General features: G+C 38.5%; 1 protein-coding gene across 1 annotated transcript in view; it reads left to right on the top strand.

Annotated features, from left to right (window-relative positions):
- cep76 (centrosomal protein 76) overlaps positions 1–9,732 on the top strand; it is an 83,059-nt gene extending 73,327 nt beyond the window's left edge. The window contains exon 13 of the mRNA XM_039806019.1: positions 9,624–9,732. Within this exon, the coding sequence (XP_039661953.1) occupies positions 9,624–9,705 (82 nt within the window). The 3' untranslated portion in view covers positions 9,706–9,732. The remainder of the gene's footprint in view (positions 1–9,623) is intronic.
- Positions 9,733–14,937: the final 5,205 nt, after the last annotated feature.

Here is a 14,937-nt window from a genome sequence, read left to right as displayed (position 1 = left end):
TAGTCATTTAGGTCAACATTGGATCATTCAGAGATCCTCACTGAACTTCTGGAGAGAGTTTGCTGCATTGAAAGTAAAGGGGCTGAATAATTTTGCACGCCCAATTTTTCAGTTTTTTATTTGTTAAAAAAGTTTGAAATATCCAATGAATTTCGTTCCACTTCATGATTGTGTCCCACTTGTTGTTGATTCTTCACAAAAAATTACAGTTTTATATCTTTATGTTTGAAGCCTGAAATGTGGCAAAAGGACGAAAAGTTCAAGGGGGCCGAATACTTTCGCAAGGCACTGTATGTATGTATGTATGTATGTATGTATGTATGTATGTATGTATATATGTGTGTATATGTATGTATGGGCTAAATGTTGTCATGTTTCCTAATATTGCAATATGCATTATATACAAACTTGATTTCAATAAGGAGTAGGTGGAGCGGGTGGGTGGGGTGGGGTGGGATGAGGGCGAGCTCTAGCAAGTGTGAATGTATATGTGCTGTATTGTATTGTATTGTCCTTGTCTTATTGCCCGTTGTCTCAAGGACCCCCTCGAAAACGAGATGCTTCATTTCAAGGGGTTATCCTCTTAAAGAAACAATTTCAATTTCAATTTCAATGCCCTTAGGGTTAGGGCTAACCCTAAGCAGTGGTGGAAAGTAACCTACAACTCAATTTACTCAAGTAATGTACTGCAATTTTGAGTTACTTGTACTTTTACTTTCAGATGCTTGCACTGCAAACATTCTCATTTTACCAAGTATTCTCTTTGTTTAATGTTGAATGCTGAAAGGCTTATTTGCTTTAAAAAAACATATTAGGAAATCTGTAATGGTGCAAGAAATTGTTTCAACTGTATCAAGTGATTTCATGAATCTTCCAAAATCAAGTGTAATTTTTCTTCATTCTGGAGTAGCAGTCTCCCTGTCAAGATTATCACACAAATTTCTAGAAAATTATATAAAATAGTTAAACTAACCCTAACTACCACAAAGTTTCACCTCAACCAGCAACAACATTGTTGCTTTCACATTAATGCAATAATAATAATAATAATAATAATAATAATAATAGTAATAACAATAATAATAATAATAATAATAATAATAATAATCCAACTATATATCATAGGCTATTAATAATAAAACCCTCTGAATGGGTTATATCATATATCAGTATTTGCATGATGCAAATCTTCTTCTTCTTCTTGTCTTCTCTTCAACATGCATTTGATTGTTCAAATGCATGTTGTTTTTCTGTTATCGAACACAATTGTAGCTTTGTTAGAAATATCTCAACATGTTGTCATGTCATTTGGGCCAGTTATTCACAGGAATAACAAAACACCCACACACAGCAAAATAAACCCATAAATACAAGGTACATTGTGCTTTTATTAGTATTGTAGACCTTAAAGAATTCCTGCACGGCACCGCATGTTATAACTGCACAACAAACAGCCTGAATCCACGTCTCCCCTATTAGAGAAGCTGCACGTCTGCAGCAGAGATGAAGGGCCATCAGGGGAATTCATCCCTCCATCTATCCATCCAACAGTATTGGGGGGAGGCGGCTTTTACTAACAGCCTCTGAGGCAAGAGCCGGGGCTTCTCATCTAAATATTAATAATGCCTCAGTGGTGCACCCACATATGAAAAGAAAGACGAAATCAAGAGGGGACAAGACAGGGTGGAAGGGCAGAATCTAATTAAAAAGCTGCTAATAACCTCAGCATTGTGTTCTCATCCTGATGTGACAGCCTTGGCCATGACGGCTCGGAACAGGTCCGCATCACAAGCTGAATGGACTGAAATTGAGAGCAATCTTGCATTTGTCAACACTTATAGTAAGCACAAAATTGTCTGGGCAGGCTCTGATTTGTTTGGAAGCAGGTGAAAAAAAGTCCCTAAAACTAGATAATGGGTTTTTCCATTTGTGAGCCATGTATTATGCTAATATGATATGCCTGTATCTGTCATTTACTTGGAGTGTTTGTCTTTGTACTTGGCAGTCTTTGTGTGAATGCGTGCGTGATTTTTGTCCGTGCGTGCATGCGCGCGTGTGTTTGTGTGTCTGTGATTGTGTACATGCATGCACATGTTAATGCATGTGAGCACATTTATGTGTGTGAATGCGTGTTTTTGTGCTGTGTGTGTTGGTTGTATACCCTGTTTCAATCTTGTTTTTGGGCCATTGATAATTCCTCCATTTGCTAACTGGAAAATAGCTAATTAAAACCCACTTCAACTAACAGGCTGTCTGGGACAACACTAATGTCGCTGTGTGCAATTGCCTGCTTGCCATTTCCGCTCCCGAAACACCATAATCAGTGACTGTTTCCCACCTCCCTGTGCTGCACATAATGATTTGGATGGGGTGAATACTGCAAAGTAAGTACATACAGTAATAGGGAGTCCATTGCCACTATATTCTATCATGCTATTGCCTGCTATTTGTGCCACTCTTTAAACCAACTCACTGAGTTACTTCTGTTTCACTGCTTGTGTCAGGAATGCATGGGAACAATATGACACTTATTGTTTGTAGTTTTGTTTCTTCTAATGAGTCCCTGCTGTTTAAATGTCACTGTTCAGAGAAATGTGTCAGTAATGATGAGAAATCTGCTGACAGAAAGCTGCTGCATACTTTTCAAAAAACCTCTGACCAGCTTTTAAACACTTAAGCTCCTCACAGATAATAGTATGAACACAGTTAAAACGTCTACATTCATGATAAATGTGATTTGTGTGCTGAAATAAAATGCTCTTATGTTTTATACTGTATGCTGTATGAGAGGGAGGACAACTTGAAAAAAAAATGTTTAGCATCGCAAAATAATAATAATCAGTTAGTATAAAGATGCTATGTTGCTATGATGCTTCAAAACAAGTGGCAGACCATCCAGTTAAATCATCATCAATCATCATTAACTGTTAGTCAAATTCTTTCTCTCTCTTTTTAAAAAAAATCTTCCCTAATGGAAGACCTCATGAAATAAAAGGGTTTGTATTGTTGTGTATTAAAGATTTTATATAGTTGTAGTTTAATAAGGGCCTTACTGTGGTGATTCCTGACCTGGGGTCAGGGCAAACTTTTGTGTATTATTTCAGACCTTTTCATTGTGAAATGCTGTGTATTTTCCCTATTTTGGGGCTTCTAAAAATCATTTGATGACAGAATTTGAGAAGATAAAATCCATTTTATTTGAACTGCTCATGACTCCTGTCCACATTAGACCAAAACCAGTGATGAGGGGTTACTAGCAATACTTCATATTTAAAGGGTAATCCAACAATTTAGTACATTTACATAAAAGTTAAAGGACTCACAAGAGACAGATTAAAGAATAGTCCAAATTTAAGCCGCTGAGGGTGAGATAGCTTGACTTCATTCCCTAGTATGGGTCAAGCTCCAAAACCACTGGGTCCTACATATCCCATGATGCAACTCAGTGGCCTCTTTCATTGGACTCCTACTACGCCCTGCTATGCACTGCTACGCCCTGCTTCACCCTGCTATGCACTGCTTCGCCCTACTACACCCTGCTACGCCCTGCTACGCCCTGCTACGCCATGCTTTGCCCTACTACGCCCTGCTATGCGCTACTACGCCCTACTATGCCCTGCTATGCCCTACTACACCCTGCTACACCCTGCTATACCCTACTACGCCCTACTACGCCCTGATATGCCCTGCTACGCCTGACTACTCCCTGCTATGCCTTACTACGCCCTGCTATGCCCCGCTACTCCCCTGAACTGCCACAACACTGTTGCACTAAATGTTTGCTCTTGGGGGAATTGTTGGGTCTTTGTAAATTATAGTGCAGTCTACACCACTTTCTCTGTAAAGTGTCTTGAGATAACTATGTTATGATTTGATACTATAAATACAATTTGAATTCAATTCAATTCAATTCAATTGACTCTTCTTGCCTGGTATATGTCTTTTAAACTCTACATCTACAGTTCGTAACTCAGAGATTCTGTTATAAATTTGTAGTTTGAAGCCCAAGCCGAAATATCCCCCTGCTTTTTTCAGACTTGAGAGAGCTCCTCCAGGCCCACAGAATACATTAAATGTGTCAAAGGATGTCAAAGGCTGAGTAGACTCATCCTAATGATATATATGACAGATAAACTGATCAACCTGTGTAAAATAAATGGAGTGCCCCTTTTAATGTAGAGCCCCCCCAACACATACAATATTGTAAAAACTAAAATCCAATGTTGAATCCAGTTCTGACCATTGTAGACTTACACATTGATTATTATTATCATAACATGATTAAATTACATCATTCCACCTTGAACACGCTCCCTGTTTGTGTATCGCTCTTCTCCTCTTTGTTGTTAAGTAGATTATCTTTTAGCGTGCACTCCAGCAAAAGGTGTACTGGAAGAAGAAAAGGTACATAACTGAAATCAGACCAAAGCACTCAGTGTTAAATGTATTAGCATATATATGAAGGCAATTTGCTGACGAGAAATATGACTAATGCGACTTGATGAGTCTATGAATGAATTATCTTTGTCATAGCCAACATCAGATTCAGTACTGTTTGTTGTCACTCTCAGATATGGAGACACTGGCACAAATGCCTCTTTTCAAGAGTATAGGTGAGGTATTTAAATATATAGCTATTTAAATAAATAAATAAATATATATATATATATATATATATATATATTATTTATGTATTAAGTGTTGTATATTGTGCTGTCATTTTATTGGACCATGAATCCGTAATAAAGTCTTATTATTATTATTATTATTATTATAATTGCCTCCCAGCCACTAGGTGTCCCTGTGCTTGTTTGCTGTGTTGTAGGCTGGTGCTGAGTGCTCTGATGAGCAGCGCCGGTGTCGGGGTGTTGCCATACATGTCTCCTGCATTCAGCAGTTCTCTCTCCCCCTCGGGCCAAGCGTGGCATGGTGGCGGCTGCACTCTAGTTTTACATTCTTCACTTTGCACATACAGAGCAACACACCCGCACATGCTTAACATCACTGACATACTGACTACACGTTATATTGGTTAGTTTGTGTTTGATTATTGTTTTTTGTTTAACCCTCCATTGTCCTCGGGTCAAATTTGACCCATTTTCAAAAAGTTTCGGAAATTTGGGTTTCTTTGAACCAAAATTGTAAAAATGAAATAACGTGGATGGTTTCATACAACGCTCTTCACAAGTAAAATATATGATCAGTTCACTACTTTCATTGAATTTAGGTGTTTTAATCAATTTTATAGCTTTTGAAAAAAAATAATTGATAAAAGAACATTGTTGATTTGGACAAATCACCTACTGCTACAATGGTGTTTGAGCGTTAATCAAAATTTTGAGATAGTTTGAAGTGTTTTGCGCTGCTGAAAAAAAATGTATTCCAATAACTTTTACACGTGAAGTCTACAGTGTACCTTTTCAGCTAATTTCCTCCACAAACGCCAAGCTGCTAGGTGGTCACACCTGATTGACCATCCAAAACATGTCCAATACTGTTCTGTCGTGGTTTACTGGAACAAATCTTGTTTTAAAAAGTCATCAAAAGCAGGCCAGTTAGCTCAGATGGTTTGAATGTGGTGCTAATAATGCTAAGCAGCGCCAGACACTTTAGGGGTACTATAACCGCAAAACCCTAAGCCCAAGATCATCTATATCAGGGGTGTCAAACTCAACTTCACTAAGGGTCATACTGGAAAATAAGAATCACATCAAGGGCCAGACATGTAGAGTTTATTGTGATGCTTTTATTTAATCGAAAAAGTCAAATATCTTTGACTGTCTTATTGCATGTCTCATATAGTCTTCTCACTTACAGTTTGGTCGACATAAAGTCCTAAAGTCAGGAAAAGAAAAAGTGCCAAAAACGTCGGAAAAAGCATCAAAAAATTTCGGAAAAAGTGACAAAAACGTCGGAAACAAGCGTCAAAAACTAGGCCAAAATGTATTGTGAACGTAAATTGATATGCGGGCCAGATCATAATCTGCTAGGGGCCAGAGTTGGCCCGTGGGCCTTGAGTTTGACACATGTGATCTCTATCCTCCTTTTGTTTGCACTAATAGGCCATTAACGCAACATAAGTCTCAATCTCTAGAGGGCTGCTTTCCATGGCTATAGTAGCAAGGACAATGCAGTAGCAATGTACATATGCAGCACCTACAAACCATGCACAGCCAGGCAGCCCATCCAAAACTGGCCCTATTTTGCTCGTTATTGCCTGCTTTATTTCTGGGGGAAAAAAGTGCAGAAAAAATGGATAAAAATGTCAGGAAAAGCTTCAAAAACATTGACAAATGTTGACAAAAGCGACAAAAGCTTTGGGGAAAGCGGCAAACGTGTAGAAAAAGAGGATCTTTGGCAGCCTACTAGCGTGGTCTCCCTTTCTCATTCAGGTCTGGTTCAAAGCCAGGAACAAAACTCTGGTGGAGAAAAACATTGATGTATTTATTTTAGTTGGTCTCAAAGTAGTTCTATTCAAATATATTATTTATTGAAATATATTGAAATGTATTGAACATGTTCTGGCACAAGATGTAAAATCCTCTATTCCAGACTTACACAAACAAAAATGATACAAACAAATTTGAAAGCACACTCATTTCATAATCACATTCATTTCATGATTAAAAATGACTTACATTTCATAAATAAGTTACATAAATCATAAAACCAGCTTTATAATTGTACATTACATCTTTCGACTTTCGAAATCGAAATATGGGTTTCTTTCAACCAGATTACCCGAAAACAACATGGATGCATGGGTGTACGTTGTATGGAACCCATCCAACGATATTCCCAGATTAAAAAAATTATTACTTTCATAGAATTTTTTATTTGGGGTGTTTTATTAAATTTAATATTTTTTTTTAAATATTATTGTTTGGGCATTTTTAGGCCTTTATTGACAGGACAGCTGAAGAAATGAAAGACAGAGGGGGAATGACATGCAGCAAAGGGCCGCAGGTGGGAGTCAAACCCAGGCCTGCTGTGGTGAGGAGTAAACCTCTATATATGGGCGCCTGCTCTACCAACTGAACTACCTGGGCACCCTCAAAATGGTATCCTGACTAAACTTTGACATGTCCCAGTCTGTGATCCACTCAACATCCTCTCATCTTAACTATTTGTCAAAATTATTCCTAATTTCAGCATTTTTTTTTTTTTCAGCAAAAGTACAGTAGTGTTCAAAAAAACATTTTTAATTTTGAGCCGGAAGGACAACAAGTTCATGGTCGACGGAAAGATCCTTGACGTTCTTCTGGGATTGCTCTGGTGCCGCAGGAAATTCCGCCTGATGCATGTATTTTCGCCGATGTCCGTTTCCTTCCGGTTTCTTTGTGTTGGCGTTCGAAACTCCGATGGATTTGTGAGGACTGGTTAACTGCTCCTCAGATCTCTGCAGGGTAAATCCAGACAGCTAGCTAGACTATCTGTCCAATCTGAGTTTTCTGTTACATGGCTACTTTACAGCGGCTCCGTGCGGTGCTTAGGGCCGCCCAAGACGATTGTGATTGGTTTAAAGAAATGTCAATAAACCAAAACACAACAGTATATGTACATATATTTTTTAACACATCTACTAGTATATGCATATGTATATGCACACCTGAAGGCAACTTTTCTTTAAGTTGTTAAAACTCAAATTCCCAGGACAGCCGTGAATATTATCCCTTCATATTCATAGTCTCATTACAGATACTGTAACCACACTACTAGATTTTAATAGATAAAGGTTTTACAAAAACATGCTTGTTTCTCACTCATATATCTAATTTGTGTAATGAAATGATTCAAATGTACTGTAGATGCTGATACATTTCCCATTTACCCCACATAATGAGGGAATTAATTATCTACGTGTATTGACGGTGAACATTTCCTATGTAGACAGCACGGTATAACTGTGAACCTTTTCCTGAAAGAAACATATGGTAGCTCACTAATTTCCTTAGGAGAATTTAGTATTTTAGGTATCGTCTCCACACAATCCAGCTGGATTCCAGTTTGATTTAACTCGACACATTGAAGATCCTCATTAAAAAATCCTACGTGAGCATACATGAATGACTGCTAGGAGAATAGATAATTTGTTTGAAAAGGCAGGTATTGTTTTCTGGCATTTCCCTGTTATCACGGCTTGGCCCCCAGAGGCTGTGAGAGGAAATGCACAGAGCTCGCGCTGCTTTTGTTAATTAAAGCTGTCAATCAGTTCCTTTTTTTTGGTTTGTGTTTTTCTCTCTCTGGATCTGTTTGTGTCACTCTGATCAAAGCTGAGATGAAAAAGAGAAGCCCATTTCTTCAAGTAAACAACTGAATTTTTCATGTCTTTTTAATGCAAGACTCTTCAATGCAAACTTTTGGTTCGCTCAAAGTTTTCTCTTCGGCAATATTGTATCTTCATCTTTTATTCATCTCTTTTCTCTCAGTATGTCCAGACACTAGTGATAACATTTGGGTTCATTACACAGTACTTGGAACACAAAGAAATATTTATTTTTTTACTTGAGACACAGAAAGTTGTTCGGTCTGTGATAAGACAACACACTCCTCTTCCAAAATTACCTTTAATCCAAATATTTTGAATAGAACACTAAAAACGCAAATACAAATGTTAGATCCGTTCTGACCATTGTAGATTTACAGATTGATTATTATTATGAAAAAAATATTAAATTACATCAGGAAATGTTAGAGCAGACCAAGAGAGAAAACACACCACACATTTAGAAAAGTGTACACTTAATACAGGAGAGAAGAAAAAAGTGCCTTCAGGTGTGCATATACATATGCATATACCTAAGTAGATGGGTTAAAAAAATATGTCCATATACTATAGTTTGGAATACACAATATGTGCAGATACTGTGGATTTAGATGTACAGTTTTTTTTGTATGTGTATTTATGCATGTAAACACATGCTAGAAAAAGTTTATTTTGGGGTGTTGTCTCACATTGCCAGACCTTCCTCCACAGCGCTGTGGAGGAAGGTCTGGCTAGTCCACACAGCATTCCGGGATGGGAGAAAAATGTGCTCTGGTTTATTGGCATTTCTTTAAACCAATCACGGTCGTCTTGGGCAGCGCTAAGCGCCGGACGGAGCAACGGTGCAAAATAGCATAGTGAGGGACATCTGGCCGAAAATGAGGGACATCCGGCTGAACCTCCGGTGGCACCAAATAATAAAAAAAAAAAAAAAAAAAAAAAAAAAAAAGATAAAAAAAAAAAAAAAAGAGAAAAAAAAAAAAAAAAAAAAAAAAAAAAAAAAAAAAAAAAAAAAAAAAAAAAAAAAAAAAAAAAAAGGGGGGAAAGAGTCACTCGCTGACCGTGAAAAGACTTTCAAATCCAAATGACAAGGACATTCATAGGGTAGATATTTGTATCAGTTATACAAAGTGCACTCTCCATCCAGATGTCAGTACTGAATGAAAGGATGATAAGTACATCAAGTGTAGATGGAAGAAAAGTGCATGTTGAACTGGTGTGTCTCTGAATTCTCAGGAGTCTGTCTGTCTGTCTTTTGTGTGTGTGTGTGTGTGTGTGTGTCTGTCAGTCGGTCTCTGTCTGTCTGTCTGTCCGTCTGTCTGTCTGTCTGTCTGTCTGTCTGTCTCATGTTCTACAGGCCTCACAAACACCCCAGAGAGCAGCTCGACATGGCCGTTCGATTAGAGATGGAGAAGAACCCAGCAGGTGTGTGTCTGTGAGTGGAGGTGTATAACGGCTAATCTCCAGCCACCCAATCAGCTTCAGTTTGCCGAAGCAGCTTTTAGTGATTTTCTACTCAACTCTGTGTCATTGTGACCCTCAGTGAAGTTCAGAGGACCCCAATCAGTTTGTTCTCGTGGTTCCCTCTATAACTCATCAGTGTATATAGGAATATAGGAAACACAGTTAAAGCAAATAAGATAGGTAATGTCTAACTTTTGTTAATCTGTTTGTTATTTCAATTTTTCCTGCTTAATTGTAAAAAACAAAACAAAAAAACATTCATGCTGACTTCCCACATTCCACTACTTTTTTCCTATTTATTTTTTTTCAAATAAGTATGAATTTCCTGTGATGCTATCTCATTACAATTGAGTAAATAGATAATGACAAGTAATAATCTCACCTCTGTCAACTATCAATGCCAGGGTGTCCTTGAGCAAGGCAGAGGCTCGCATTGCTAGACCTATCTCCACAGCGCAGTGGAGTAAGGTCTGGCTCCACAACACATTCTGGGATAGGAGAAGAAGAAAAACGCTCTGGGTTGCTTGCGTTTCTTTAAACCAATCAGAAAAGGTGGCTCTGCAAAATGGTCAAAAGGAACTTCTTTTTGTGGAGCATTTGCACTCCGCAAAAGAAAACGCCACATACAATATTAAAGTGCTTATATTATGCTTTTTGGTTTTTCCCATTTCCTTTATTGTGTTATATATCTTTTTGTGCAATTTATAGGTTTACAAAGTGAAAAAGCCCAAAGTCCCCCCCAAAGGGACTTACCATCTCCAACAGAAAACCCTGTTCACAAACTGCTCCAAACAGCTCTATTGTAGTCCAGCCTTTACTTCAGAGACAAACGTAAGTCACTTTGTAACACACATTATAATGCTCGCCTAGCTGCTAGCGTGGTACTCCCTCATACTCTGCAACTAACTAGCTAGCAGTACTTACTGCGCATGTGCGACTCCCAACAAAGATGGTACAGAAGTAAGATGCTTCACTATGTAGCTAAAACAGAGACCGGGATCACGGAGGGCTTGAATCATGTGGGTGGGCCGTTGTCATTACTCTGAATTTCTCATGGGTGCGACAGAAACTATGCACTATAGCTTTAACTGTTCACACAATACAGTAGCGTGAGCCATTTAAATTAGCTGGATACATGGTTATTTGCTTTTACCAGTGTATCGCTGTGTGTACTTGGTCCATAGCAATCCTCTCCAATCGATGCCAAAACCTCCCAGTTAGATAGTAAACGCCGTAAACATATTCCTTGTAAATCTTTACAATCATTCCCTAAAAGAACCAAGCAGGCCTGCCTTGTTACATGATCCAAATTGTCTTCAAAACTTGCCATTTTTGAACCAGACTAAGCAAGGCATAATACAAAAGCTCCTCTAACAGATGTGAGAGGAGTCTCTAGTGTGTGTACTTTGTCTGGATATTAGCAGTAAGCTAAAGATACCAAAGTGCAACAATGGTTCTAATAGTAGTCAAAACTAATGTTTTAGGGATCTTCTGAAATATCCTGTTAAGACTTCCTCCAAGTTCAGTGCAGTTCAGTTCCAGTATCCATTTGAGAAAAGCTCTGATTGTTGTTTCTCTCCTGTAAACCGTATGACATTTCTTTGGAACAACGGATTGATAAAATGTACAACCACCAGAGAAAATACAACTTGATCAAAACAATTACATTTATGAGCAAATGCTTGTGAGAAAGATAATATGGATTATTGTCACATTTTCTAAAGGAAAGTAGAGTGTTGGGAGTGGAGGAGTGCTATGTCAGGTTGCATGATTGGAGTGTTTTTAATAATATGTTACTTTGTGTGAATTCCTAACAGGAAACTCAGGGTAACAAGAGACTTTTAACAACAGCTCTCTTTGGTAAACTCCTGAGCTAGGTAAACTTGATCAACTCAAATTTTATCTTTTTATTTTTTATTTTTTTTTATATATGTTTATAGCGTCTTAGAACTGTGGACCTTATCCCCCTGCCACCCCTTTTTTTGCACTACTCATTGTATTCCATGTTGTTACATTTCTTTTACGTACATGTTGGCACTGGAAAAAGGAGTTGCTTTTAATCTTGTTGTATAGTGACAATATAAGGGATTCTATTCTATTCTATGTTGAGATAATACTGCTCCCCCTCCACATTTTATTTTTTAAGATTGTTTTTTGGGCTTTTTATGCCCTTTAATTGACAGGAAAGGGGAGAGAGAGGAGGGACGAGGTGAGCTAGAGGTCACCCCTCCCCCTCCACTTTAAACAGTCCTCACACTAGGAACAAGCAAGTCAGGTTACCAGATTGTCTCATTCTCATCTGAAGAAGCACCTTCAGTCAGTCAGCATTTTCTATAATAGTGTGAAAAGAACTTGCTGCTAGCTTAGCTTAGCGTAGTGAATGGAATCTTATGTTGCCGGTTAGCATGTCGTGAGTAAAACTGAGCCAACAACAACAACAACAATAAACAACCTAATTACTTCTTGTGGCCTGCATATTCACGAGTACAAATAGCAATGCAGATTAAGACTTGGTATTGACTTGGGACTATTGGGGCGAAGCACAGACTAAGCACTGCTACTTGGGCGCAGAGATATCACGCAGCGACTCTGTGTGAGTACAGGTCTAATATGGGTTGATCTATCCCTTAAAATAACCATGTGTCATGTTTACAATAATCACTTACTCTGTGGACAGCTGTTTATTGGGTCCATTCTGCGTTTTTTCCAGTTGACTTTATTGCACCGAAAAAAAAGTTGAGGACTGCAGGATGGATCAACGCCGAGAAATCTTCGGTAGCTGTGACACAACTGTGGGCACGCTCATCTTGATCTGACACGTTGAGCCTGGTCATCGATGGGTAATACCTTGTCCAACACCCAAAAAAAAAAAAAAGCACAAACTACACTTCACATTTCATTAGAAAGTGGTTTTTTTTTTATTTTTTTTTACACCACCAGTTTATGTTGGCTCTCATCCTCATTCCCTCTCTGCTGTTGAGTGATCACAACTCTCCTGCTAACTTTCTATTTCTTAAAACGCGCTACCTGAGCCCTCTTCTGAAAACTTTGGTTCGTAGAGGTATGATTCTGTATCTTGACCGTCTGAGAAGTCATCCTCTTTGTCTCTCACAAAATCTGCCATGTTCATCGCCATTCACTGTCTACTGTAGGAAAAATAGCCAGCTAATATTTATGCCGGTATGTTGATGGAAGTTGTAGGGCTGAAACGATTCCTCGAATAACTCGAATAATTCGATTACAAAAAATCCTCGATGCAAAATGACTTGCCTCGAAGCTTCGTTAAATCAATGTTACCAACGTTGTATCGCTGACGGACGGTGTTTCCGCACGCAGCATTGTTACTGTCGCACAGACGCGGCTCAGTCTGCTGCTGGCGACACATGCCAGAGCGTAAATAGCGAGGGGCTAAGAGAAGAGACAGGCTGGAGAAAACGACAGAAAGTGTCCAAAGTTTGGAATCAGTTCAAACGTCATTAAAACTAAAACTCTGTACAGTGTGTCTACTGCAAAATGGAACTAGCTTACCACGATAATAGCACGACGTCAGTGCTTTAGCATCTCAACAGAAAACATGGAGTCTAACTTAATCATCAGTTCCACGAAGAGGACCGACAAAAGTAAATCAGAGTCGTATGGACGATGAAACTACACTAAACACAACAACTACCAAAATCAAAGACAAGAAAATACGTAGTGGTGACCACGATCTGATCTAAAGAGCTGACACGTTGACTATCCCTTTGGAAAAAACAGCTGATTGTTGCGCATCTCTCTCTCTCTCTCTCTCTCTCTCTCTCTCTCTCTCTCTCTTTTTTAACGGAGAAACAGCTGATCAACGACCTAATAGCATAAGTGTAACAGAGCTGTGTGACATTGTAATCAAATGAAAATAGGTTGAGTATAACTAATATTTACATATAGGCCTACTGTATATACAGTCTCAGGTTGAAACTTGTAGTTCTGAAAGTTAAGTTGCACAACTTAATGTAATGTTTGTGTATGTTTAAAGCGCCCATATTATACTCATTTTCAGGTTCATAATTGTATTTTAAGGTTGTACCAGAATAGGTTTACATGGTTTAATTTTCAAAAAACACCATATTTTTGTTGTACTGCACAGCTCTCTCTCACTGCTGTAGATCCTCTTTTCACCTGGTTTCTGTTTTAGCTACAGAGTGAGACCTCTTTTCTTCTTCTTCTTCTGTACTATCTTTGATTGCACTTGCACATGCTCAGTAGCTCACATGTAGATCATGTCAGCTAGCTAGCTCCATAGAAGTAAAAGACTTTGTTGTTTCTCCAACTTCAGTCAGTTACAAGGCAGGATTAGCTGGGAGACTTCTAAATGAGGGCGCACATGTAAGTAGTTCTTTTGTAGATTATGGTGAACTTGTGTGTGTTGTAGCAGTGCTTTGCTATTGAGAACAAGGTACCATGCTAGTGTTAGCATTAGCGTTAGCATGCTAATGCTAACGCTACGAGCTAACGGTTGCGGTTAGCCAGCTCATTTCGGATTGTGACGTCACAGTCCGAGCCGATTTTGAACAGCTCAGCAGGAGACTGAAGGCAGGACACATTCAGAAACCGTATCTCACTCAAAACAGCATGGATGGAAGTTTGTATGTGTGTGGAAGCACCAGAGACACAAAAGAACACCCCAAATACCAGAAAAAGTGTTTTTTTTTATAATATGGGCACTTTAATGTATGCCTTAGTTTGAGGTTGATATCATTTGAAAAAAAAATTCTTTAAAAACAATGTAATATGGCACTTAAATGCACTTAATATGTTTAGTTTTTTGAGAGATGATATTGTAAGTTATGTAGGCAATACAAATGTTGCTTTTTTTCTGAAAATGTTGCTTTTTTTCCCTAGTTTGGGTTGTTTAAAAACGCAAAAAAATGTATCCAATTAATCGATCGATAAAGTGCTAGATTAATCGATTACAAAAAGAATAGATAGCTGCAGCCCTAGGCAGTTGGGGGTTTTCAGGTGCTGCGTGATATCTCTGCGCCCAAGTAGCAGTGCTTCGGCTGTGCTTCGCCCCAATATAGTCCCAAGTCAATATCTGCCTAGGAAATTGTCTAGTCTTAATCTGCATTGCTATTTGTACTTGTTGCGAATACGCAGGCCACAAGAAGTAATTAGGTTTTGTTTTTATTGTTGTTGGGTCACTTTTACTTACGACATGCTAACCGGCAACA

Source organism: Perca fluviatilis, chromosome 7, assembly GCF_010015445.1.
Source record: "Perca fluviatilis chromosome 7, GENO_Pfluv_1.0, whole genome shotgun sequence".
Lineage (NCBI taxonomy): Eukaryota > Metazoa > Chordata > Actinopteri > Perciformes > Percidae > Perca > Perca fluviatilis.
The sequence above is the reverse complement of the archived record's forward strand: the minus strand, read 5'-3'. Positions and strand labels throughout refer to the sequence as shown.